The following is a 25127-nucleotide window of genomic DNA, read 5'->3' as shown; positions in this document are numbered from 1 at the left end:
GGGATGCCTTTTCCACAGTGTAGTTAATTGGTGCATCCACTGATTGCTGCTGTAACCCTGCAGTCTCACTCCCCTCTGTGTTTTAAAGACAATTTGGGGGACCTGCTGCCTTTGGCCTTGCCCATGGGCCTGGGGGAAGCTGAACTGAGCCCACACCATCTCTGGGGGTCCTCCCAGGCCTGGGAGCAGAGGTTGGGCTTTGCTTTTGGGCTGATTGGGCAGAGAAGGGCACAGGGAAGAAACCCCTGGCAGCTCCTCCAGGGGTGGAGCGTGCTGGGCTCTAAGGAAAAGGCTCTGCCCCAGTGCACAGAGGGTCACAGGCAAATCCCAACTGGGGCCACGTTCCTTTGGGATGTCTGTCCATGCCAGATGCCACAACAATCTCATGGTGGGAGGGACCAGACCCATGGAGGTGCCAACGGGCTCTGGGCTGGGATGGAGGGAGGTGGGAGCCCTGGAAGTGTGCACTGTGCCCATGCATTGCTGAGGTTCGTGCTGCCCTGATTAATGCAGATTTGCTAACTGCAAATAAACATATTAAATGGAAACTATTAAAGAAATCTATTTTAAAGAAATGAGTGGAGGTGTCTTTTCTTTCCAGTGCCTTTGCCAAAGCCATAACCCCCTCCAGGGCTGTATTAGGGGGCTTTCTGTTCTCAGGAGTAGTGGCTGAGCTCTGTCATTCCTCATGCCTCAGCTCTGGTCCCCTGCAGTTAGAGATGTGTTCTGGTGGGGAGGTATGAGGAAAGGGCTCTTTTCCCAAAACCCATCCCAAGCCAGGGCCATAGAGCTGGGAGAGAGAGGACTGAGCTTCTCTCCTTCCTGTATCTCCCTGTGGAAAATGCTCCCCAAGACCCCAGGGGCAGAGGCCAAGGCCCTGGTTACCCTGTGACACACAACAGAGCCAGTCCTGCCAGATCTACGTTTTATTCATGCAGTGCAAAGCTGACAGTGACAGCCGCTTGCCTCCAACCTACAGCAGCAGCTGGGACAGGGCAGGGCAGGGCAGCCGGGCTCCTAATGCTGGAAAAAATCCCCAAAGGGCTTTGGTGAGAGGCAGGAACTGGAGGCAGGGAGCACTCTGCCACCCTTCAGCCCCAGCATCAGCGGGAGGTGAGGCAGCAGTGCCACAGCCGGGTGTGACCGTGGCTCTGTGGTCACTCCCCTGGCTCCAGGGCTGGCAGGAGCCGTGCCCACCTCCCCACACTCCCATCCAGGAGTGCCCACCTTGGAGACGACGACGTCCCTGGTGCGGGCGCGCAGTTTGTTGACCTGGGTCTCGGCAATATCGGCGCGTTCCTCAGCGTCGTCCAGCTCGTGCTGCACCTTGCGGTACTTCACCAGGTTGGAGTTGGCCTGCTGCTCCTGGGTAGGGAGAGGGGAGGGGGCATAGGGGACAGCTCCGAGCTCCCCACATTGCTGTCGTGGCCCCTGGCAGCCATGGCAGGCAGTGCCAGGGAGGGGCAGCCCTGTCCCCTGTCCCAGAGCAGTGATGGGCACTTACCGCCTCCTCAAACTGGCGCTTGTAGCTCTTGACCTTGCTCTGCAGCTTGTCAATCAGGTCCTGCATCCGAGCCAGGTTCTTCCTGTCTTCCTCGGCCTGCAAGTGCCCCAGCTCCCTTAGCCAGACCCCAGCAGCCCCTCACCTCCACCTTTATCAGAGTCCCAGTGGTGCCAGCTCACAAACAGCACCAGCCTGCCCCACCAACCCAGCCTGGTGTCACAGCACCCATCCCTTGGTCCCCCCTTGTGTCCCACCACCCAGCTCAGGAGGTACTGGGAAATGGGCAGAAGGACCCAGAGGAGGGAGAGGATGTTGTGACATGGAGAAGCTTGTGCAGTTGTTGTCAATGCCCACACAGAGCCCAGAAGAAGCTCAGGCTGGGCTGGGCTTTGTGGATGGGTTCTTGGGTAACGTGAGGCCAAGCAAAGAGAAGTGTGCCACGTGCTGCTGGACCAGGGCTGGACCCGTGTCCAGAACTGCTGTACCTGGTAGCTCAGCTCCTTGATCCTGCGCTCGTACTTGCGAATGCCCTTCTGGGCCTCTGCCATCTTCTTCTGCTCCGCATCCAGCTCTCCCTCCAGCTCCCGCACCTGCAGGGGGCACAGACTGGTTCAGCACTTGGCTCCCAAGCACCAATGCCAGCCCAGCTAAAGCCAAGCCACTTTCCCAGATCAGAGAAGCCTCAGCAGAGGCTAAAACCATCCTGAGCAGGGCCTGGCCTGGCAGGGCCTTGAGGACTGTCCCCTGGTCCCCCAGAGGCACCACCTGTCCTCAGAGGGATGGGGCAGAGTCTGGTGCCACAGGGTCTGGGGCAGCCCCAGGAGTTGGCTCCTGAAGAACACAGCCAGGGATCTGCCCCTACTGTCTCACCCTGGCCTCCAGCTTCTGGATCTGCTTCTTGCCCCCCTTGAGAGCAATCTGCTCTGCCTCGTCCAGACGCATCTGCAGGTCCTTGATGGTCTGCTCCATGTTCTTCTTCATGCGCTCCAAGTGTGCGCTCGTGTCCTGCTCCTTCTTCAGCTCCTCTGCCATCATGGCAGCCTGCGAGGCCAAGAGCAGGGGGACATCACCTCAAGGCCAGGCAGCCCTGCCAGGCCAGGGGCTCAGTGGAGTTGTGAGACCCATGCAGCAGTCCCCACCACTCTCTTACATCCGTGATGGCCTTCTTTGCCTTCTCCTCGGCGTTGCGACACTCCTGCACCGCATCTTCCACCTCGTTGCTCAGCTGGGAGACATCTGCCTCCAGCTTCTTCTTTTGGTTGATCAGACCCATGTTCTGCACACAGAGCAGGTTCAGTGTGACCGGGGCTGGTCATTCACCACGGCTGGACAGCCTCCTGGCTCTCCCACCAGTGCAGACATGGGAATTGGCAGTGCCTCACCTGGGAGTGGAGCAGGGTGACCCTCTCGGTGGTCTCCAGCAGCTCCTGCTCTGCCAGCTTCCTGCTCCTCTCTGCCTGCTCCAGTGCTGCCCGCAGCTCCTCCACCTCTGCCACCAGCAGGTTGTTGCGGCGCTCCAGGGCACCCGCCTGCTCCTTCAGGTCGTCGTTGTGGCGCTGGGTGTCATCCAGCTCGATCTGCAGGTCCTGTGGGGCAATGTGAGGTCAGTGGGGACAGCCAGGAGCTGGCTGGCAGCAGGGACAGCACCAAGTCTGTCCCAACCTTGATCTGGGCCTGGAGCTGGCGGGCCAGCTTCTGGAACTCGGCAGCCTGGCGATTGGCGTGGTTCAGCTGGATCTCCATCTCGTTCAGGTCCCCCTCCATCTTCTTCCTCAGCCGCACGGCCTCGTTCTTGGCCCGGGCCTCTGCATCGAGCGAGGCCTGCATGGAGTCCATGGCGCGCTGGTGGTTGCGCCTGCAGGAGAGGCCACGCATCAGCCACGTCCCCTGGGGACACCCTGGAGCAGCCCTGCCAGGGCCACAGTGCCAGCTCTGTCCCTGAAGCGACATCCCAGCCTGTCCCCTCACCCCACACACCTCAGGTTCTCAAACTCCTCATCCTTCTCTGCCAGCTTCCTGTCCATCTCAGCCTTGATCTGGTTCAGCTCCAGCTGGATGCGCAGGGTCTTGCTCTCCTCGTGCTCCAGGGCTCCCTAGAGACAGCTCAGCCATGGGAAGGTGGTTCCTGGGAAGGGGGCTCCCCCCGGCCACCCACCGCCCCTGGCTTTGTCCCCCAGCCCATTTGCTATAGGGGGGAGAGCAGGTGGAGCCACCCCAGTGCCTGTAGTGGTTGCGGGACCCCCATGAATGGGATTCCCAGGGGTCACAGCCTGGCTCAGGACTGTCATCCCCCAGCAGCATACAACCAGAGCTGCAGGGTGGGCCAGGGGCTCCTGGGGGCAGCAGGAACATATGAGAAACAAGGACTCACCTCAGCCTCCTCCAGAGCTGCCTGGATATCGCTCTTCTCGCTCTCCAGCACTTTCTTCACTTTCTCCAGCTCATGGATGGTTTTGCCACCCAGACTGATCTGGTCAGTCAAATCAGCAATTTCCTCTGCCAGGGATAGAAGGAGTTTGGTCAGGAAGGAGTTTGTGGAACCAGCGCTGTGCAAGTGATGTCCCCATCCCCCTGCCCAGGCTCAGCTGATGTCCCTCAGACCCTCAAAGAGCAGCCAAGGCTGTGCTTGGGAACATATCTGCAGTCTGGGAGAGAGCAAAGAAGAGGCATTAAGGACCTGGGGAGACCTGCTTGTCCAACAGCAACACCCCCAAGGCAGCGTCATGGCACTTGGCAGCACCATTTGGGAGCAGGAGCCATCTGGGGACAGGAGCTGTCTGTCGTCCCAGAGCGTGCCCAGCATGAGAGCAGGACACACGCTGGCATCCCAGCAGGGCTGCTGCATCCCTCCAGCGGAGGGGCTGAGCAGCAAGGCCTCTCCTGGCCAACAACGGACCCAATCCCACATGTCTGAGGACAGGGCAGGAGCCTGGGCAGAGCCTACCCTGCAGGTTCTTGTTCTCCCTCTTAAGGGTCTCCAGGTTGTCCAGGGACTCCTCGTAGGCGTTCTTGAGCTTGAAGAGCTCCGTGCTCAGGCTGCGTGACTCCTTCTGCGACGCCTCCAGCTCCACCTGGGTCTCCTCGTACTTCTGCTTCCACTCAGCCAGGATCCTGTCGAAGTTGCGCTGCTTCTTGTCCAGGGCAGCGCAGGCCGAGTTGGCGCGTTCCAGGTCCACCGAGAGGTCCTCGATCTCGGTCTGCAGCCGGTGCTTGGTCTTCTCCAGCGAGGAGCACTTGGCGTGGGCGGCCTCCACGGCCTCCTCCGCTTCCTGCAGCCGGGTGGCCAACTTCTTCCTGCCGACGGCACCGGGGTGAGCGCTCCCTGCCCCGGTGCCATCCCGCCCCACAGCCTCTGATCCAGGCAGCAGCGTCTGGGAGAGTCCCATTGCTGAACAGAACGTTGCCACCTACAAGGAACCGACTTGTGCCATGGGACTTACTTGGCTTCCTCCAGCTCCTCAGTCCTCTGGATGGCATCAGTCTCGTACTTGGTTCTCCACTGGGCCACCTCGGCATTGGCTTTGGACAAGGTCCTCTGGAGCTCGCTCTTGGCCTCCACCTCCTCCTCGTACTGCTCCCGCAGCAGGTCACAGTCGTGCCGGGAGGCTTGCAGGGCATGGGCCAAGGCATTCTTGCTCTGAGGAAGAGAGAGCAGCAGCTGACCCCAGGCTCCAGGACACAGGCCATGGCACCAGGACTGGGAGCAGCAGCAAGGAACTTCTGTTCCTCCCAGGTGAAGAGCTGCCTTGTGTGCAGGGTATGTCCCACCTCCCCAGTCCAAGAGGCACTGCCACAGTGTCACCCAGAGACCAGCCATGCCCTGAAACCTCACCTTGGTCTCTTCCTCCAGCTGTCTCTTGAGTTCCTCAATGCTCTGTGTGAACGAGACCTTGCCACGGCTCAGCTGGTTGATGAAGGACTCCTTCTCCTCCAGCAGCCGAGTAAGCTCCCCTGGGTTCAAACACAGCCAAAACTGCTACTTCAGGGCTGTAGGGCTACAATCTGCACTAGCCCACACTCTCCCAGAGCCTGTGGCCTCCAGCTGTCCCAGCTGTCCACCCACCAGGGCAAGCTGGGCCATGGGCAGAGGTGCAACCAGTTAAAGGTAAAGGATGCCAGCGAGGAATCCCTCCTGAGGCACAACTAGTTTTTCCCTCCACAGGAGGAGGAGGAGGACAGCCTGCCTGGTTGAACCCCACTCCCCAGCCACACACCCAGAGTCAGAGCACTCCTGAGGCAGCCGGGTGCCCCTGGCTTGTGCCCCACGCACCGTTCTCGGTCTGCAGCCGGCCCCGCTGGGCATTCACGTCCATCAGCTGTCGCTGCAGCTCGTCCACTTTGGCCTTGGCCTCATTCAGCTGGTCCTCATAGGTGCGGCACAACTTCTCAGCATTGGCCTGCAGGCACCAAGCACAGCCTGGCTGAGCTCAGCTCTGGACACATAGCACCAGTCTCCCACCCTGGGATACCCTGCCATGCTCAGTGGGTCCTACGGGTACACAAGGCAGAGAGCAGGAGCCTGCCAGAGCTCGCTGCTAAGCTAACAGTGGCTCTCTGCAGTCAAGCCTGCCGGGAAATGTCTTCCCAGAGCCCCCAGACTTGACTAGGACAAGTAAAGCATCCTGTAGTGACATAGGGACAAGCTACGGGTCAAACAGGGCCTTGGCCATAGCAAAGAGCTATTTGATACACTACCCCATGGACGTGGCTGTGCTGGTCACGCTGCACCCAGCTGCACTGATGTCCACAGGAGAGACCAACCAGCCCCGTGGAGAACCAGGACCCACCTTGTTCTTGGTGATGTACTCAACGTTGGAGGACAGGTCGTCAATCTCCATCTTCATCTCGCTCTTCTCCTTCTCCAGCTTCTGCTTGATGCGCTGCAGGCTGTCGATGCGCTCGCCCAGCTCGGCCACGCTGTCCGCGTGCTTCTTGCGCAGGGCGGCCGCCGTGGCCTCGTGCTGCAGCGTGGCCTCCTCCAGGTCCCGCCGCAGCTTCAGGAACTCCGCCTCCCTCTTCTTGTTCAGCTCCAGCTGCGTGGCCGTGCTGCCGCCCGCCTCCTCCAGCCGCTCGCTCAGCTCCTCCAGCTCCTGCGACACCTCCGCCCGCTGCTTCTCCACCTTGGCCCTGGCTGCTCGCTCGGCCTCCAGCTCTTCCTCCAGCTCCTCAACACGTGCCTGGACACACAGAAAAGGGCAGATGCTCCAAGCTCTGGGTGAAGCTCCAGCGTCTCTGCTCTCCACAGTGGAGCAGTATCTCTGATGATGATGGGAGGCAAAAAGCCACCAGTCTTGGGCTGTTTTGGGAGGCAGGTGCTCCTTGGTAGCTTGTTTGGAGCTCCTGCTCTCCTCTGTCCCTGCCATCAGGATCCAGCTGGCATTAGCTTCTTTCCATGGGAACTTTCATGATTCTGGGGACCTGTCTCTGATAGGAAGAAGCCCAGCTATGGATTTTCAGAGTTTCATTACTGGATTAAAGGGTTTTTTTTGGACAGAGAACTACATCCTGGAAGCTGTTCCTCAGGCTGGTGATAGTGTTCACCTCAATAGCTCATTCTTTAATTTTCAATCCACCATGTTTTGGCAGAGGGCTTGGCTCCTGCTACCCATGCCAGCTTTTTCCACTGAGATGCCCCTGTGCTCAGAGAGGGAGTGGCTCATGCAGATTCCCCTGCACATCACATCTAATGGAAATTTTGGAGTCCCAGGATGTAAGAACAGTTCTTCCCACCATACCTGGACCTCCTTGATCTTCTTCTGCAGCTGGGCCTCCATCACTTGCCCATCTTCAATCCTTGAGTTCAGCTGACTCATCTCAAAGTCTTTCCTGTACAGACAGAAGACAGGATCAGACAAACACTGTCCTGTACAGGTCCTTCTGCCTCCTAAATTTCCCTGCACTCTTACACCCACGCCAGAGGACAAACAAACCCACAACGGAAAGGGACTGCAGAGATAAGCAGCAGCTCATGGAAGGCTCACAGGAAGGGCTGAAGTAGCCAAATTGGCAGACAAGTGGCTCCGAGGGTTTTCCTCCAAGGTCCCAGGGTGCTCTCCAGTTCCCCAAGGAGAACGGGACATGACTGAAGTCTGTACTTGCAGCTGAGGCCCCAGCAGTGTGTTGGATCCTGCCAGGCAGGTCCCTCCCCTCCAGCCCCATGGACAAAGGAAGGTCTGTGAGCCTGCCACAAGCTCCTCAGCCTCTCTGCAAAGTGCCCAGGAAAACCAAACCCTCACTGAGCCTGGGCTGGTCACACAGCAGTGCCCGGAGCCACAGCCCAGCCGCCCCTGCAGAAACCACACATCTGCTGGATTCAGACGTGCCCAGGGCCCACGCATGTGTCACACACTCACTTCTTGAGCTTCTCATCCAGCTGCTGCTTGTCATTCTCCAGATCCATTACAGACTCTTGTGACAGCTTGAGGTCTCCTTCAAGCTTCCTCTTTGCTCTCTCCAGGTCCATGCGGACCTTCTTTTCTTGCTCAAGAGAGCTTTCCAGCTGGAGAATGAAGGGAAGGGAAGGAAAGGACCTTCTGTAGTACCACCCTTACCCACGTCCACTGGTGTGGGAACTTCACCAATCCCCTGGGAGCCAGAAGTGTTTCCCAGCTGGTCTGCAGTTCCACTCCCTCAGCCCAGGACTGCTCTCCATGAGGTGCTCTACACCACCTCTTGTTTCAGGGATAGTTTGTCAATGGGATTATTCATCAACTGGCCATATTAAAGGGGGATCTGGTAACGATCCCACACTCCAGATCCCATTCAGGGACAGCCTTTGGGCTCTCCTGGAGATGTGACTCAAACCTCTCTTGCTTTATTCTCACTGGCCTGTGACTCACATCATCCAGTTGCTGCTCCAGTTTGACCTTGGCTTTGGTCAGTGTGTTGACCTTGTCTTCCTCAGCCTGCAGGTCATCCAGGGCCTGCTGATGGGCCTCTTGCAGGGCTTTCTTCTCCTTCGTCAGCTTGGCAATGATCTCATCCAGACCAGCCATCTCCTCAATCAGATTTTTAACCTGGATCAGTGCGGACAAAAGTAGAGACCATCTTCTCAGAAGAAGGGGGTGCAAAGCTACTCTAGAAGCCTGACCCTTGAAAGGCAGGAGTCCATCCATGGGCAACAGCTCTGCTCCCCACCAGCAGCCAGCCCCTCTCCCCTTGGCCAGGCTGGCCCTATCAAGTGTGTTTTCCATGCCTCAGATCACTTGCCACAGCACAGAACCATTTGCCCACAGCCCTCTGGGCAATGAGGCAGGACACAGAGGGTTTTTCCCTTTCATGCCCCCCTTTTCCCTCTGCCCTGCACCAGTTTCCCCACACCAGCAGCCTTATCCCAGATGTTTCTCTGGTGTCCCCACAAACATTGAGGCTGGACCCTGCAGGGAAGTTGGTTACCTTGTTCTCTGTGGCGTGTTTCTCCTTCTCCACCTTGGCCAGCGTGATCTCCAGGTCGTCGATGTCCTTCTTCAGCTCTGCACACTCATCCTCCAGCTTGCGTTTCTTGGCGGTGAGCTCTGAGGTCATCTCCTCCTCATCCTCCACACGCTCCATCAGCTCCTTCACCTTGGCCTCCAGCTGGATCTTTGACTTGATGAGCAGGTCGCAGCGTTCCTCTGCATCTGCCAGGTTGTCTTGCTCCTGGGAGAGGCACAGGAGAGCCAGCGCTCACCCTCTGGCCCAGGACTTTTCTCTCAGCCCTGCTGTCCTGTCCTTCTCCTTGTGGAAGGGGCAGAGCAAGCCTGAGGTGCTCAGGTGTACAAGAAATACAGCTCCAGTCACTGCCTGTCATCAAGGTTCAACCACTCACACTAACCAGGGCCAAAGAGCAACTCAATCTTTCCAGAGAGAGGACACGCTGGCACAAAAAACAGCACAAAATTTGGCAAGCAAACATTCCAATCCCCTCACACTCCCCTGTGAGGAGAGCACCCTTCCTAGAGCCAGGGGATCACAAATCCCTGTGACAGCCCCAGGATGTGATGGTACTTCAGGTCTGCAGTCTTAGGTTGTGTTTCAGGCAGATTGTGGCAATGAGGGAGCTTCAGAACTGCAAGAGGCTGAAGGAGGGTTGTAGGATATTCTGCTCCTTCTTCTACCAATGGATCCTGCACTGTCTTAACACCCCCAGAGAGAGGGTGAGGCACTCACTGCCTGCAGTTGGAGAGCCAGGTCGTTCTTCTCCTGAATCATGGAGACTTGCTTCTCTTCCAGCTCCTTCCTCTTAGCCTCAGACTTCTCCAGAGCCTCCTTCAGCTTCTGGAATTCCTCCTTCAGGTTGGACATTTCCTTCTCAGTCTGAGCAGACTTGAGTAAAGGCTTGATCTTGAAGAACAGCTTCATCCAGGACCAGTTCTTGACAGCGTTGAAGGCACGGATGTTCCACTGGATGGTGTAGAGGGCTTCCCTGGGGAAATACAAGCACAGCATCATCAGGGGTGGACATTCCCCATGTCCCATCCTGGCTTCTCCAGGCCTGGATACGGCTCCATTCTCCACCAGCTGGAGAAATGGCAGAATGGTGAATGAATGGGACACTGCACATTGTACTGGCCCTGCTGGGATGGGTGGGGTGGCCTGAATCTCAGCTCTCCTCACTCTGCCTCTCTCTGAATCTTCCAGTGAAAACCAGAGGCTCCCCATACCTAGATCCTCCCTTCCAGGGCCATGCCAGACCTCTTGCAGGTTTGCCTCCATCCCTCAGGACCAATCACTGCCAGCCACAGGCAAACCCCACAGGTCAAACCCATGGACACAAGCAGAAGAGACAAGGAGACACAAAGTTCTGCCTTTTGCCCCCCATCTACCTCCTGCTGATGATCTTCTGATACTCCACACGCATGAGGTACCCACGGATCCTGGCCTGAAGCATTGTCAGGACCTTGGCCAGACGCTCATCTCGCATCTCCTCCAGCAAGCCCAGCAAACCAGCCTTGAAAAACACCTGTGGGCAGAGAGTGGAGTCACCAGCAGAAGGACAGAGGGCTCAGGGGTAACACAGCCTGCCAGGGAAACATGGAGGTGCACCCACACATGGCACGGGGAACCAGACCTGCCCTGAGCACCTCATGCTCCCCAGCAGGGACAAGATGATGTGGTGGGTGGGACGAGGTCAGGCAGCAGTGACCTGCTCAGAGCTGTTCTTTCTCTTCCCAGCCTGTATCTTCCTCTGCCCTCCTGAGTCCCTTCAAGGGCCACACCTGTAGAGCCTGCAGAGTGCAGGCCTACAGCAGGGCTGTGGCCAGGCAGAGACAGGCACGGAAAGTAACAGGAGGGGAAATTTCTCCCTCTCAAGGATCAGCTGCCTGCTCTCACCTTGGTGTGACCAAACTTGTACTGTGCACGGTCCAGTTCCAGGGAGCTCAGCAGCTTCTCTGTGGCCTTCCTGCTGTCTACAAACTTGTCTTCTGGAATGGCTGCTGGATTTAGGATACGGTAGCTGTGGGGCAAAGCAGAGGGAGGCCATGCAAGAGGACTGCAGCACCAGCATCACCCCAGAGCCCCAGGCATGCCCCTGCCCACTGCAGCCATGGGGCTGCACCACAGGCTGGAGCTGTGTGTGAACCAGTTGCTCCAGGGTATAGGATTGCAGGCACCAGGGAAGCCTGGCAAACTTTAGTCCCTGAACATCAGGGAGACTGTGCCAGGAGGCCACTGCCCTCACTAGGCCTGGGCTAAGCAGCATAGATGGGACCCTAAAGTGACAACCCTAAGGATCCAGCCCAAGGGCAAAGAGAAATCTGAGCCAGGATCAGAGGGGCCTGAGCCTTGCCACCTTCCCCCTGCACCAGCACCTCAAACACCCAGATCTCATCCCAAACTCTCCATGTCTGGCACCCCAGAGCCAACAGCACAGCTATCCCAAACTGGACAGGCACTGGGGGTATGTGGGGGTTCAGACCAGCTCTGCACAAGCTGGGGAGCAGGTAGGAGCCAGGACAAGTCTGTCTGCCCTCAAAACACGTGCTGGGTGAGGAAGAAGAGGGGGTTACCGCTGCTTGAAGTCTGCATAGAGGATCCTGTTGGGGAAGCCCTTGCGGCAGATGCGGATCCCTTCCAGGACACCGTTACACCGCAGCTGGTGCAGCACCAGGAAGGAATCCATGGCTCCTGTGGGGCAGGACACACATGGAGCAGATGATCAGCCCAAGAAGACAGAGGAAATGGAGCTGCAGCCCAGCTCTGAACCCTGGGAACATCCCGTGGTTTGACCATGCGTGTTAGCCTGTCCTGCAGGTCTGTGCTGAGCACCAGTGCTGCAGCCTTCACCTTGGATGGTGGAACTCAGCCTGGAAAACTCATCCATGCCTGCTCTTATCCAAGTGCCAGGCTGCACAGCCAAAGTGGGAGCCTGGCAAAGCTCACTCTCCCCAGCAGAGGAGATTGATCTGGGTCACAGGAGTTTCAACACTGAGATGGGGTCAGGGCTCAGTGGCAGCATGAAGAGGGTTGGGGAGAGGGTGGGTGCAAGAATCCCTGACAGTTCCCACATGTGGCTGTCCCCAGGGGCACTGCCTCAGCTGTCCCCTACCTGGGGTCTTTGTCTCGTTGGGGATGATGCAGCGGACAAAGTGGGGCTGGGTGGAGCGCAGGTTGGTCATCAGCTTGTTGAGATTCTCCTGCAGGGCAGACACAGGGGGTGAGGAGACAGCTCTGCTTCCCTGCAATGCTTGTCTTTCTCTCCAGCTCCTTTCCCCCACAGATAGGGAGGGAGCAGACCCTGAGAGCCCCTTATGGCATGAGAAAGGGTGAATTTCCTCCTGCTATCCTGGCAGGCGACATCCCCACCTGGGGCAGGGTCAGTGCCTCCTGCCAGGGTGGGAGACTGTCCCCATGGCAGAGGGGGCTGGGCTGGCAGACAGGCCAAATGGCACTGGCAGGATCTTCTGTGCTACAGAAGTTTGCTGTGCCAGATGCTTCCCAAGTATTTGTAGGCAAAGTTTTGCTGCAGGGGAGAGCCAGGGACACAGGACTGAGCATATTTCTGGTACAGAGCTCTTTGCTCAGCACCCTGCAATTCCAGTGCTGGTGTCCACACTGGCTGCAGATAGAGAATGTTAGGATATGCAGGATTTCCCTGCACCTCCACAGTGCTTCACCCCCTTTGGCCATGACAGAGGGCTCTGCTGAGCCAGACTACACCTCCTTTTCTCTCCAAGGCAACTCTACTCTTGATCTTTCCAGCTGCCTTTCCCTGATTGTACAGGCTCAGCCTGTCCAGGACCAGCTCAGGGAAGAGAGCACCTTCTCACAGCTCCACATCACCATGGGGCAACTCCTCACCACAGACACCTTTCCCCAAGGCCTGTCACTTGTCCAGAAGGAAGAAAGTCACACTTTTTCCTCAACGGGGCTCTGCCACAGGGCTGCCTTCTGCAAGCACCTTGGCAAAGAATCACAGAATATCCTGAGTTGGAAGGAACACACAAGGATCACCCAGCCCAGCTCCTGGCCCTGCACAGACACCCCAACATTCCCACCCTATGCCTGGGAGCATTGTCCAAACAGTCCTGGAGCTCTGGCAGCCTCAGGGCTGTGACCTTTGCCCTGTCACCACAAGGCTGTCACGGCAGGACACACCCCTCTGTGCTGCCTTCCAGTTGGTTGAGGTCTGGGCTGGGCAAGTGACTGCTGTGGTGAGCATGGGATGGAGCTGTGTGACATCCTGAGCTGTAAAATGGGCCAGTCACCCCCCAGGACAGGGAGCTGCCTGCTCAGAGACCTGCAGGATCCTCCTCCATTGTCTTCCGCCCAAAGGCTGTCCTTCCCGCTGACAGGAATGAGGAGAGAAGTAGCACAGACTTAAAGTGATGTTCATGTAATTAATTATCTAAACATCACTACAAGTCTTAACTGCCGCTCTCTCAAAGGCGGAGGAGCTGCCGCAAGCGTCACGAGGGCAGGAGCAGCACGAGCCCAGCTCCAAGGGAGCTCTGCCAGCCTGCAGCCTCGTGTCCTGCCCCAGGAGCACGGGCACAGGGCTGGGACTCTGCTAGGCACAGGCCCCTTGGCCAGGGATGAGAGGGAGTTGGGGGCTTTGGTCTAGTGGTGGTCCCTCAGGAGCTCTGGTGGTCCTTCAGGAGCTCTCACGGTCCTTCAGGCCCCAGGAGGTGCAAGAAACCAAGAGTTTGGCAGGGAAGTGGGACTGCCAGTGGGACCCTCAGCACGTTTGCCTCATGGCCGTGGATGAGGGGCTGGCTCTCACCTTGTGCAGCTGCGACACTGTTTGGAAAGAAGCCGCCTTTTTACGTTTCTCCTTGGTCCCTGGCTTGTGAGGCTCCTCTGTTGGGTTGAAATATTGATTACTTACATCAGAAAAATATCTGCCTGCTTTGAAAGACTCAGGGCACCCCCAAATACCCCTAAAATTCCCACAGCCCTTGCTATCTCTAAAACAAATGTGGTTGTGCCCTGCTGCAAAACAAAGGCACTGACCACCAAAAACACCCAGCAGCCATCTCCCACTGTACCCAGCTCTGGGTGTTGTTCCTCAGCTCCTGGTAGCAAGACACCCCTTCACACTCCCAAAGTCACAGGGCCACCACAACAACCCTATGACCCCACACAAACCCTTAAACCAGCAGCCACCTACTAGGATTTTAGGGATCAATGTGGGTTTTCCCTTTGCCTGGGCTGCCAAGGACAGGGATGCTGCACCAACAGCTGGGCACGGAGGAGAGGAGGGGAGAGACCAAGGTAAAAAATGGGGTGAGGGGTTTCCTCACCTGAAGCAGAGCCCACATAATTCTCATAGAGGGAGGCCAGGAGCTTGTTCTGGGATTTCTGGAAGACGGACACCACAGTCTCATTCAGGGGGTCCTTGTTCTTGTCCAGCCAGCCCACGATGTTGTATGGCACCTGTCCCAGGACAGGGAAGGTCAGGCCAGCCCTGTCCCTGCCAGGGGAAGGTGCGGGGGCTGGGAAGAGCTGCCAGGGACGTACCACACCAGCGTAGTGCACCACCTCAAAGTGCGCCTCGTATTTGCGCTTCTTGTCCGGCCGCGGCTTCTGGAAGTTGGGCGACTTCCCGATGTGGTTGTCATAGAGCTTGGACTTGAAGGTCATGTCAGAGGCTTTGGGGAACATGCACTCCTCTTCCAGGATGGACAGGATTCCCATGGGCTGCAGGGAGAGGGGGGATAAAGAGGACTGAGCTGTGTTGCCACGTCCCATCCCAACACAGGGATGCTCTGTGCCACTGAGCATGGGCTTGACCTGGGAGAGCCCATCCTAATCCAAGTGCAAGACTCTGGCCATAGGGCCAAGCTGTCACTGGCATATTCCAGGCTGCACCTGACCTCCCAGCCCCACGTGCGACTGGCCAGGCCTGCAAGATGTGGGAGTTTGCCCTGGTCCAACAGATTGTTGAGAAGGAGGGATCCTCTCCAGGATTGCTCCTTTCCAGAAGAAAAAAAAGAGTTTCCTTCATGCAATGGTGGAAATATTTTCGACAAGCTGCTCTGAATCAGTGAATGCTCAAGTAAGAAGCACTGATGGGCTGCAAGTGGGTAGGAAAAAAGGGGAAAAGATGATTGCTCTCTGGAGGAAAACGCTGCACCAGGTTTTGTTGCTCCCCAGTGGGTAGAAATAGAATTCCCATGTTCTCATAAAGTCAGAATTTGTGTGAAAAAGGTGTCAAGGGGCTGGAGGCTCTGAGCTGTAAGTGTGGGGAAAAAAAAGTTGGGCACTTGCCACTGATCAGGGAGGGAATAATTTATTTTTGGTAGCAGAGCACCTCTCTGTTGCAGCCTTTGCAAACAAACCATCCCCCAGCAGTAGCATTTCCGTGCCCTGCCTCACGCTCTACCTTCTCAATCAGGTCAATGCAGGCCTGCAGGTCCAGGCCAAAGTCAATGAAGACCCATTCAATGCCTTCCTTCTTGTATTCCTCCTGCTCCAGGACAAACATGTGGTGGTTGAAGAACTGTTGCAGTTTCTCATTGGTGAAGTTGATGCACAGCTGCTCGAAGCTGTTGAACTGCAAGAACAAAACAGATCTGAGCCAGAAGGAGAAGCTCCAGAAGGGAAGGGATTCACTCTTGTGCTTTTCCTGGGTGTGAAGGGTGATCCCTGCCAGGCTCAGCTGTGTGGCTACCACAGCAGGTAGCCAGAAATCACTAGAGATGTGCCCACAGCAGTGTTAAATCATTCATTGAGAGCTGCCTGTTTGCTCCAGATGCATCAATTCAGACAAGAGCCCCTTTTCTCACCAAGGCCAGCAGCTTCTTAGAGGAGACAGAGCTCTCAAACCCCAGGGGACTGAGTTGCCTCTACAACACTCCCTGAACCCACTGCAGGGGCCTGCAGAACTCACATCAAAGATCTCGAAGCCTGCAATGTCCAGCACCCCAATGAAGAACTGCCTGGCCAGCTTGGTGTCCAGGGTCTTGTTGATCCGGGTCACCAGCCACTTGAACATGCGGTCGTAGGTGGCTTTAGCCAGGGCCCCCACAGCGTAGAGCACCTGCCAAGGCAAACCCCAGAGCACATAGTGAGCTTCTCCCTGCTGCTGCAGGAGCCACAGGCTGAGAGAGAGCTCCTCCTGGCACACAGAGGATGGACACACAGATCCAAGGAGTTCGTGGTTACAGTACAAGCTCCAAAATTAGTTTTGCATTCCTCACAAGTGTGTTCGTGCCTACCTGGCCTATCTTGCCTCCAAGGTCTTAGGATATAAATTCAGTTTAAAGAGACATTTTCAGAAGCCTTGTGCCTGGCCAGAGCCTACAGCCCACTTTGCATAAGACACCAGCTCCTGAATTGTGCTCAAGGACTGGCTTACACTATTCAGGCCAGGTCTGGGTTCCCAGCTGGGGTGCGGCTGGAATCTGACAAGACACATGTTTGGTGCATTTTGGTCTTCTACAAGATCAACTCAGATGAGTGTTTAGATATCCAGAGTTTTCTAATTTTCAGGGCTGAACTCTTCACAGGAGTGTGACTGTCTCTGAAGCAGATTCACAGAACCTGGACCTGCTCTGGCTGGGATCCAACCCACATTTCAAAGACACCACACTGAATCTCCAGCCTTGGTTAATGTGCAAAGATATCAGCCAGCTCTGCCACCCATTTTCCCTGCTCCTAAAAGCCAAGAACTGTGGATACACCTTTTCCTGCTGCTCTGGAGTCTCCTGCTACACCCAAGACAGTGAAGTGAAGCACCAGTGGCACACCAGTGTGAGCAGGGGACACGTGTCCTGCTGTCCTGTCACTCACCTGCTCCACGTTCTGACCTTTGGTCACGTACTCATTGCCCACTTTCACACGAGGATGGAGCAGCCCCTTGATGAGGTCAGCTGAGCTGATTCCCATGAGATAGGCAGCTTTGTCAGCACCTGCAAGGCAGCACAAAGGCATGAGGAGCCCGCAAGGAGGGTCTGGGAAGGGAAAAAGGAACCAACCAAAATAAAAAATGACCTGCTCTTATGAAGATCACTGCTAACCACACTGTTTTTTCCACCTGCTCCAGTGTCTAATGTGATTTTCCATCCTGGATAGTCTATGGTGTTTTGAAGCTTGAACCTCCTGACTGAGAAGTTGCTGCTTGGAGGCCTGCTGCACTTTATCAGGTGCTTATCAGGTTTTAGCCTTATTGATCTGGGATTCTCTATGCATTTTCCAGTGGAGATTTGAATTTCCACGCAGCGAAATTGAATTGACCAGAAGAGAAGTGATTGTCTTTCATAAACTCCTGATAGCAGATTGTAGCTAGCAAATCACCTCTGTAGGGAAATCACTGCCATATCAAAACCTTCCTTAATTACCAGGTAGCAGCTAAAGCCTGTGTTGCCACTCCTGAGGCAAAGAGAACTTTTCCTTCATGAATGTTAACATGACAAAGACTGATCCAGCTAATCATTTCTACCGGATCCCTGCTGAAACCTTCCAAGTACATGCTAGAGCTCCCCCTCCTCACCCTCCCACATGCTGTAAAGTTTACCCTCTCCCTTCAGGTTTGCTCTGCAGCCTGACTGTTCTTAGATGTGTGAATTGCATTGGACTGTGCTGAACAACAAGCCAGGAAACGTGTTAGACAGGGATTGTGTCCTACTCTAACAGCTCTTCAGGAGGCTGTGAGCTGAGCAGGTCCTGCTCCCAGCCTGGCTCCTCCTCTGTGGATGCCCTGCCTGGAATGCTGTCCAGTGAAGTGCAGGAGGTGAAGAGCAGGAGGAGACTGCACAAGATGAAGCCCAGCAGGGATGTGACACCCTGTGATGCTGCTGAGACAAGTCTGATGCAGATGAGACCACCTTGCAGGGAGACTGTCCAAAATATTCCTGCTCAAGGACAAGCCCTTGATGCACCCCCAGCAGGGCCTAAGTCAGTGAGGGTGTTTGGGATCAGGGTTACCGACCACAGGCCAAGCATGGGGAGTAATCCCAGCCTGGGCAGGTCTGGAGCACAGAGCCCAACTCACTTTCAGTGCCATCAGCCTCTGCCTGCTCTTCCCGCTGCTTTTGCTTGAACTTCATGTTCCCAAAGTGCATGATGGCCCCCACTATTTTATAGCAGCCGTATTTCTCATCGTTGCTGAAGCCCAGGATGTCCATGGCATGCTGAGGAGACACAAAGCAGTAATATAGACCAAATTCACCATGCTGAGGTGAGGGTTGGTTCCTTCTCCCACTGTCTCCTAAGGTACTCTCCCTGTCCTGGGGCTGGGCAGGGTGCCCTCTCTGGTGGGCACCAAACCAAGGAATCCTGTCCATGGGGTTTGATTGTGGCTCCAGCTCCCACAAGACCCATTTGACAGCAAAAGGACTAGCCTAGCATCTACAAAGAGGAGGTTCTCCAAGCTGAGGGCTCAGGAGGAGACCTGACTGATCTCTACAGCTCCCTGACAGGAGGGGGCAGCCAGGGGGGATCTGGCTCTGCTCCCAGGGAACAGGAACAGGATAGGACGGAACAACCTCAAGTTGTGCCGGGGAGGTTCAGGTTAGACATCAGGAGGAATTTTTTTGTAGAAAGAGTTGTCAGGCATTGGCAGGGGCTGCCCAGGGAGGTGGTGGAGTCCCCATCCCTGGAGGTGTCCAAGGAAGGGCTGGACATGGCACTCAGTGCTCTGAGCTGGGTGTCAGGGTGGGGATAAATCACAGGTTGGACTCCACCATCCTGGGGGTCTTTTCCAAATTTAATGATTCTGTGATCTTCCTTCTCATGGGCACTATGGGAAGTGCTCATCTGCCACAGGCCCTTCCTGATGCAGGGAATGACTGTCCCTTCCCTGCCTGGATGAGGCTGTTGGTGGAGATCAGAGTCACTCTGCCCCTTCCCGTAGGCTCACAACAGCCACTAATGAACCAGAGGGAATTCCCAACTGATTTAAAGAGGGACACACAGGAAGCCAGGGCATGTGCCCAGAGGTGCCCAGAGGAAGGCTGTGCCCTCCCCAGGCCCAGGGCTGTGCACGTACATCTGTGGCCATGAGCTCCTCGCCGTCATCCAGGTTGTCCACCGTTGTCACCCCCTGGGAGCAGAAGTGGTAGTCGTAGGGGTTGAGGGACAGCAGCAGCATATCTGCAGGGGGATGACATGCAGAGGGTGAGGCCAGCCTGGCAGGGACATCCCTGGGCAGAGGATCAGCCCTGCACACAGATGGAGCAGGAAGGCTTCTCCAGCCTCAACTAGAGGGCACCAGCTGGGGGAGGAACGGCCTCTTCCAGCACAGGCAGGTCCACACATGGGTCCACCTCTTCTGTGCTTGCCTCCTGCATGCTATCTTGGGATATGGCCTGGCTGCAGACTGATTTAGAAGTGGCCACCATGCCCTTGTGACTCCAGATAAGATTACTGCTCCCTCAGACCTGCCTAATAAGGTGCTGTTCAGCACCAAGCTCAGGAGCCCTCGGCCAAGAGCTGACCACCCCAGGGGCTGTGCCAGCCATCCTTCTGCGTGGGGAAAGGCTTCCTGAGTGTGTTGTGGCACCAGGAGGCTGCTCAGAGCACAGAGGTGCCCCAGCACAAACTCAGATGAGGCGGGGCTGTCCTGGGGATCACATCTACAGCAGTGCCCAGAGAGAGCTGGGCAGCTGTGTCCAAGCTCACCTGAATGACTCACAGGTCATCTCACTTGCTGAGAATGCTGCAAAACACCTCCCTCTATCCCAAAATGAGTAAATCTGCAGCTTGCACACGCTGAGGTCAGTGCTGTACCCACCACCCCACGAGGACTCTGTGCAAGGAGGCTTTGCAAAGAACATTCCCACCTTGCAGATAGACCCTGGGTGACCTCCGCTCCTACACAGTAGCAGAAAGGGCTTTAGTCTGGCTTCTCAGCCTCTGAGGATAATGGAGGCTGGGCTAGATGACCTCTTGAAATCCCTTCCACCCTGAATTCCACCAATCCCGTGATCCTGCACAGCTAGCAAAGTATTCAAGGGCAGAACCTGCATGGTGAGCTGAGTCTGCTCATTCCTATGGACCCCAAAGCTGACAACAGAGCTCTCTGAGGCTGTTTTCAGGCCATCCTGCTCTAAGGGCTGTGCTGCATCATTGGCTGCCTTACCTTGCAGCTCTGGTTTCTTCCCAGACAGGATCTGGTAGAAGATGTGGTAGCTTCGCTCTTTGGGTTGCTGGAAAATCACTCTGGATTTTTCCAGAAGATCTAGAATGAAATAGGGCAGAGGGGTCAGAGCAGGGCTTGTCCCTTCCCAGAGCTGAGTACAAATGGTGGGATGAGTTCCCTCCCCAGTGCAGCTACTCACAGATGTCAATGTCTGCAGAGGCCAATTTCCCTGAGGGACCAAAGTGGATCCGGATGAACTTGCCCTGAAAACACACACAGGAGGTAAGTGCTGGGCTTGCCTACAGAGCTACAGCTCTGAACAGCCCCTAGAAACAGAATTAATTTCCCACTTCTTGAGCTTCTGCTGATACCAGGCAACTTACTGGCCTCTCTAAAGGGGTGAAGTTCTCTGGTTTGTAATGGGAAGAAGCTCAAAGAGCTTTGCCCAAGGGTTTAAATACCAGGCAGGCAGAAATTTCACTGACAGCAGATAAACCCCTGTCCTCAGGTCTATTCTTACCACTGTCCATTTCTGCAGGGCCCTGTGACATGGAGCCTGCCTGCAGCCCCTGCTCCGTGCTGGGCTTAGGGTCTCCCCCAGCAGTGCCTCCCTCCCCAGGCACAGGAGCTCTGCAGCCACAGCAGAGCCAGGCTGGGCTTAGCAAAAATGGTGCTGCTTCCTGGCAGGGACACACTTGTCTGTCCCAGAGCACTCCAGGCTGTGCTCACTGTCCCTCTCAGCTTTGGTCCTGCCAGGGATGTCTCTCCAGCCACAGGCTGTGACACCAGGGCCATTCGTGCTGGCCACCATTTGCTGCACTGATGTAACCAGAAAAACTTGGCTCTGGCAGTCCAGTGCCACTGGGAAGCAGATCCATCTCCCTGCTACGTGCCTGTGGCTCCCAGTGCACAAGCCCACAGTGCCACCCACTGCGCATCCAGCCCACACCAGCAGCCACAGCTCCCTGTCCCGCTGAGGCACTCACAAAACGCGAGGAGTTGTCGTTTCTTATGGTTTTGGCATTGCCAAAAGCTTCCATGGCTGGGTTAGCCTCGATGATTTGATCCTCGAGGGTGCCCTGGAGAACAAAACCAAAGGGTGTGTCAGCTCCCACAGCCAGAGGGGATCTGTCACCAAGAGCATGGAGCAGTGCCAGGGGCTCCTTGCTGCACTCCTCAGCTGTCCGTGGGACCTGCTGCTCCTGAGGCATCTCCACGTGCCCAGGCCATGCAGCTCAGTTTATCAGCACAGCTGGGGTTTGCAGCAGTGCCCTCTGTGGCCTTCTCCTCACCTAAACTGGAGCCCCAGGCTGCTGTCCCCTCTGCACACAGCAGTCCTTACCCCTATTCTTAGGAGCTACACTATGCAAACCAAGAGCAAGCTGATGTTGTCACAACAGGCTGAATCATTTCAAGCTCTCTGACACCAGGCATTTCCTCTTCCACAAACCAAAGTCTAGAACAGCTCACATCAACAGCACACAGTGAAACAAGAGGTCCTTACACCAACAACATGGATTGCAGGGTCCCACTGTGATGGGAATACACCACAAGTCCCAGCTGGCATGATCTGCTGGGAATACTGGGGCTCTCCTGAGCAAGGCCTAGGATGAATCCTCTCCTAACCTTGTTTGCCCATTTGTGTTTCTCTGTTCAAAGATAAAGGGACAGTCTCTGCCTAATGCAGGTAAAGCAGGACAAGGATTTGAAGAGCAGAGCAAGAGACTGGTGCTACACCACATGAAGGACAGTGGGTTTGACACCTGATACAGAGTTTGGTGGCACAGACACCTGCAGGAGTTTTCATGAGAGCTTTGCCCATGCTCTCACACATTACAATCCACAGGGCTTTCCTCAGGTGGAGAACACCAGCTCTGGGCTGTCCACCCAGAGCCACCCTCTCTTTCCAATTCTGGAACCACAACTGCTCTCCACCTCTGCAGCTCCATCTGTGTGAAGGGCAAAAGAGACAGGGAGCAGCTGTGCATCACACCGTTACCAACACACTATCACCTGAGTATCCCTTGAGCTCTTATCTCTAAATTCAGCCTGGCCTAAAATTACCTGGCCTGGGCAGCCCCAAGACCCACAGGTTCAGCCCCTGAGCTGCCTCACTCTGTTTGCCAAGTGGCCACTCGTGTGATGATAAACATCCCCCAGCCAAGGGTGTGCACCAGCTAAAGGCTCAGAGAAAACCAAGGATGTGTGACTGAGCCCTCGGGGTGCTGGGAGCCCCAGGGGCTGAACCTTTGCTGGGTTTCCTTGGAGCAAACACCTCAGACATGTCCCGCAGGCAAGGACAGCTGCCTGCAGTGCTGGGCAGCACCAGTCCAGGGCTTGGCATAAGGTGGCAAGCCTGGGCATCAGCAGGACACTGGTTTGCAGCCAGAGCACAGGGCTGCCTGTGGCAAAGGGTCTTCTCCTGTTCCTCAGCACCACCACCCCCAGCTGGCCTTTGAGGCTGAGGAGGATCTTCAGGGTGTGAAGGCTTCACCTCACCTTTGGAGGAGCCCACACCACTCCTAGGCAAACACTGGATAGAAATGAATGTTTATATTCAGAGTAATTATCCCTTGAAGGAGAGGTTGGAGTCAGAGAGGCAGAAAGAGATGAAAACAGCAAAGCTTCCAGCTATGGGAAGGAGGCAGATACAAAGCCAAGTGAAGAACTAAACACTGCCCCAGGTGCTGCTCCCAGACTTAAGGAGGAGGCCCCACACGTCACCCCATCAGAGATCTGTGGTGCAGCAGAACTTTGTCCTCAGCATTAAAGAGCCCACAACACTTACCCCAGTTTTAGTGGCAATAGCTGCCTAGAGAAAGGAGAGAAAATTATCTTTAGAAATCCAGGAAAGCCAGGCAAGAACCACAAGAAGCATGGTCAGAAAAGCAGGGCATGACCATTTAGTGCCAAAAAAAAGTCCAAGAGGAAAAAAAAAACCAAAAAACTCAGAGGATTAAACTTTATAGGAGAGGCCAAAAAGTTGTTAAATAGATTAGCTCAAGAAAATAAAGAAAGGTGTCAAAAAGCAAGAAGAGTTAAATTCAAACTCGAAGAAGAGGAAAGAAAATAATGCTGAAGTATTGCTTGTCTGATACCTAAAGCAGCCAGTTTGCTTCCATAAGGGGAAAGCAGGCTGGAGCCTCAAAGTATCCAGAAGAAATAAGCAATTGCAAGGGCAGCTCAAAAATAACCAGCACCAAAGAAAAGCAAGATTCAAAACAAGAGCAAGAAAAGCACAAGGTATAAAAGGGTCAAAATTAACAAAAGGAGGGAAAAAAGGAGAAAATGCTGAAAAGCAAGGCTTAAAAGAGGCAAGGTGGGAAATGGAAGGTTTACTTCATCCCTTTAATGCTCCTTAAGAGGATCACAGGGATGTTGAAAGAGCAAGAGAAGAGAAAGAGAACAATTAAAGCACCTCTTCCAGGCTGCATGGATTGAGCAGCCACATTAAAAAAAAAAAAAAAAAAAAAAAAAAAAAAAAAAAAAACCCATTTCCCCTTGAGCAGAATGATTTCAAGCCTTGCTTGTTCAAAAGTCAGGGAAAAGCCAAGCCCTGGGTGGGTCAGACCAAAACACGTTTCCAAATGCAAAAAGTTGGGGAAGAAAAAGTAAGAAGAAAGGGGAAGGCGGGAAAAAAAAATTAAAAACAAAAAAAAGAAAGGAAGAAAACAACCAGAACTTGTTTGAAAAGAAGGTCTTACTAATTTCTTGCCCGGTGTGTCGCCCAAGGCTGCGACAATGGCAAAGTACTGAATGACCCGCTTGGTGTTTACAGTCTTACCAGCACCAGATTCTCCGCTTAGAGTAACAGAAATACACAGATAAGGGCATGAGGCAAAGAACAGGCACAACCATCCCAGACACCCTGTCGGGCCCCGGGACGGGAGGGAAAAGCAAAGCCTCGGAGGATGGGGGAGGCTGCAGCTCTCACTCAGCCCCCAGCCCGCGGGGGTACGCGCTTCTGTTCGGGGCTTGCCTTTGGAGCGACACCCAGCTCCAGGCTGTCCGTGCCTCCACGGCTGCCAGCCCGGGCTCAGCTGCCCGCTGCGGGCCCAGCCCTGGCCGCGGGGCTGCAGCTGTCCGGGACCAGCCCGCTCCGCTCGGGAGCTTTCAGCACGCCCGGCTTTGCCGGGGCATCTCGGAGATGGCAGCGGCACGGGGCCGGGCTGCACCGTGCCCGCTGCGGGCTGCGGGGGGCTGGCAGCCCCGCTGAGCTCATCCCTATAGTTAGTGCTGCTGTCCCATTGTAATCCCAGATCACAAAGAGCCGGGGGGAGCGGGCAGCGGAGCCACCACCGGACACGCGCCAAGCATCTCTCCGCAGCCCCTGCCTTTCCTAATTAGGCCATGGCCGAGGCTAAAAATGTCCGTGGCTCCTGGCAGCGGCGAAGGGTCCTTTAGAGTCCTTTATATAGCCCTTATCTATATGTCACTTGAAATCAACCTGGCCTCCACCCTCCCACATCACCCCGCCGCCGCCCCTCCGGCCACCATCTCCCTCCCGCCTTGGCTTCCATTTCTGCTTTCCCCTGGCTCCCCGCAGGGTGCCGGTGCTCGGGGCGCCCCGCGGCAGCTCCCGCAGCTGTCGGGGTGCGGAGGAGCCCGGCCCGCGCGGGGCTTTGTCACCTGGCACGGTGGCGGCGGCAGCCTGGGCGGGAAGGGTGACAGCTGCGGGGACAGGGAGGGGACACTACGGGGGGGGCTGCTCTGGGCACAGGGTGCCCGTGCAGGGAGCACAGCGCGGGAGGTCTCTGCTCGCAGCGGGGCTGGGCAGGGCGAGGGGTTGGAGGGGCACTTACGTGATGAGCATGGACTGGTTTTCACGGTCTGCAAGAGAAGGAGCCGGCGTTAGGGCAGCGCTGCCCACCTCAGCCCTGCCCCAGGAGCCCGGGCTCCTGGGGTTGGGGTCCCCCAGGGCAGGGCTTACTGCGGAGCATGTCGTTGTAGGCGTTGTCGGCGATGGAGTAGATGTGCGGGGGTGCCTCCGTGCGCCGCTTGCCCTTGTAGGCTGCCACCACGGGCGCCGTGTACACGGGCAGCCACTTGTAGGGGTTGATGGTGACACAGAAGAGCCCCGAGTAGGTCTGTAGGGGGAAAACGGGTAGATGAGGGATAAGG

The 25127-nt window shown here is 55.9% G+C and overlaps 1 protein-coding gene across 1 annotated transcript; it reads right to left on the bottom strand.

Moving 5' to 3' along the window:
• Positions 1-949: 949 nt before the first annotated feature.
• MYH7B (myosin heavy chain 7B) lies at positions 950-24836 on the bottom strand. The gene is made up of 36 exons (XM_053992822.1): positions 24809-24836; positions 20993-21085; positions 20206-20269; positions 20007-20105; positions 18915-19018; positions 17919-18057; positions 16718-16836; positions 15816-15965; positions 15309-15479; positions 14444-14623; positions 14227-14359; positions 13707-13783; positions 12033-12120; positions 11494-11611; positions 10817-10940; positions 10309-10445; positions 9653-9908; positions 8900-9142; positions 8344-8520; positions 7858-8003; positions 7240-7330; positions 6292-6681; positions 5775-5901; positions 5337-5455; positions 4945-5141; positions 4449-4798; positions 3876-4000; positions 3482-3597; positions 3167-3359; positions 2887-3090; positions 2655-2780; positions 2375-2545; positions 1990-2094; positions 1505-1600; positions 1228-1365; positions 950-1023 (listed from the first exon to the last, which is right to left on the bottom strand). The coding sequence occupies exons 2-36, from the start codon at positions 21044-21046 to the stop codon at positions 1018-1020; spliced, it is 5133 nt and encodes a 1710-aa protein (XP_053848797.1). The 5' UTR covers positions 21047-21085; positions 24809-24836; the 3' UTR covers positions 950-1017.
• Positions 24837-25127: the final 291 nt, after the last annotated feature.

Source organism: Vidua macroura, chromosome 17 (genome assembly GCF_024509145.1).
Source record: "Vidua macroura isolate BioBank_ID:100142 chromosome 17, ASM2450914v1, whole genome shotgun sequence".
Classification (NCBI taxonomy): domain Eukaryota; kingdom Metazoa; phylum Chordata; class Aves; order Passeriformes; family Viduidae; genus Vidua; species Vidua macroura.
Note: the sequence above shows the minus strand (reverse complement) of the source record. Positions and strands in the feature narration are given on the sequence as shown.

Bases quoted from the DNA above. Each gene is read 5' to 3' on its own strand.
- MYH7B (XM_053992822.1), bottom strand. From the start codon at position 21,046: ATGGAAGCTTTTGGCAATGCCAAAACCATAAGAAACGACAACTCCTCG. The intron at 15,966-16,717 runs GTGAGTGACAGG...TTGCCTTGGCAG, and splicing joins AAGGTCAGAACGTGGAGCAG to GTGCTCTACGCTGTGGGGGC. The intron at 6,682-7,239 runs GTATGGTGGGAA...CTGTGTGTCCAG, and splicing joins AGAAGATCAAGGAGGTCCAG to GCACGTGTTGAGGAGCTGGA.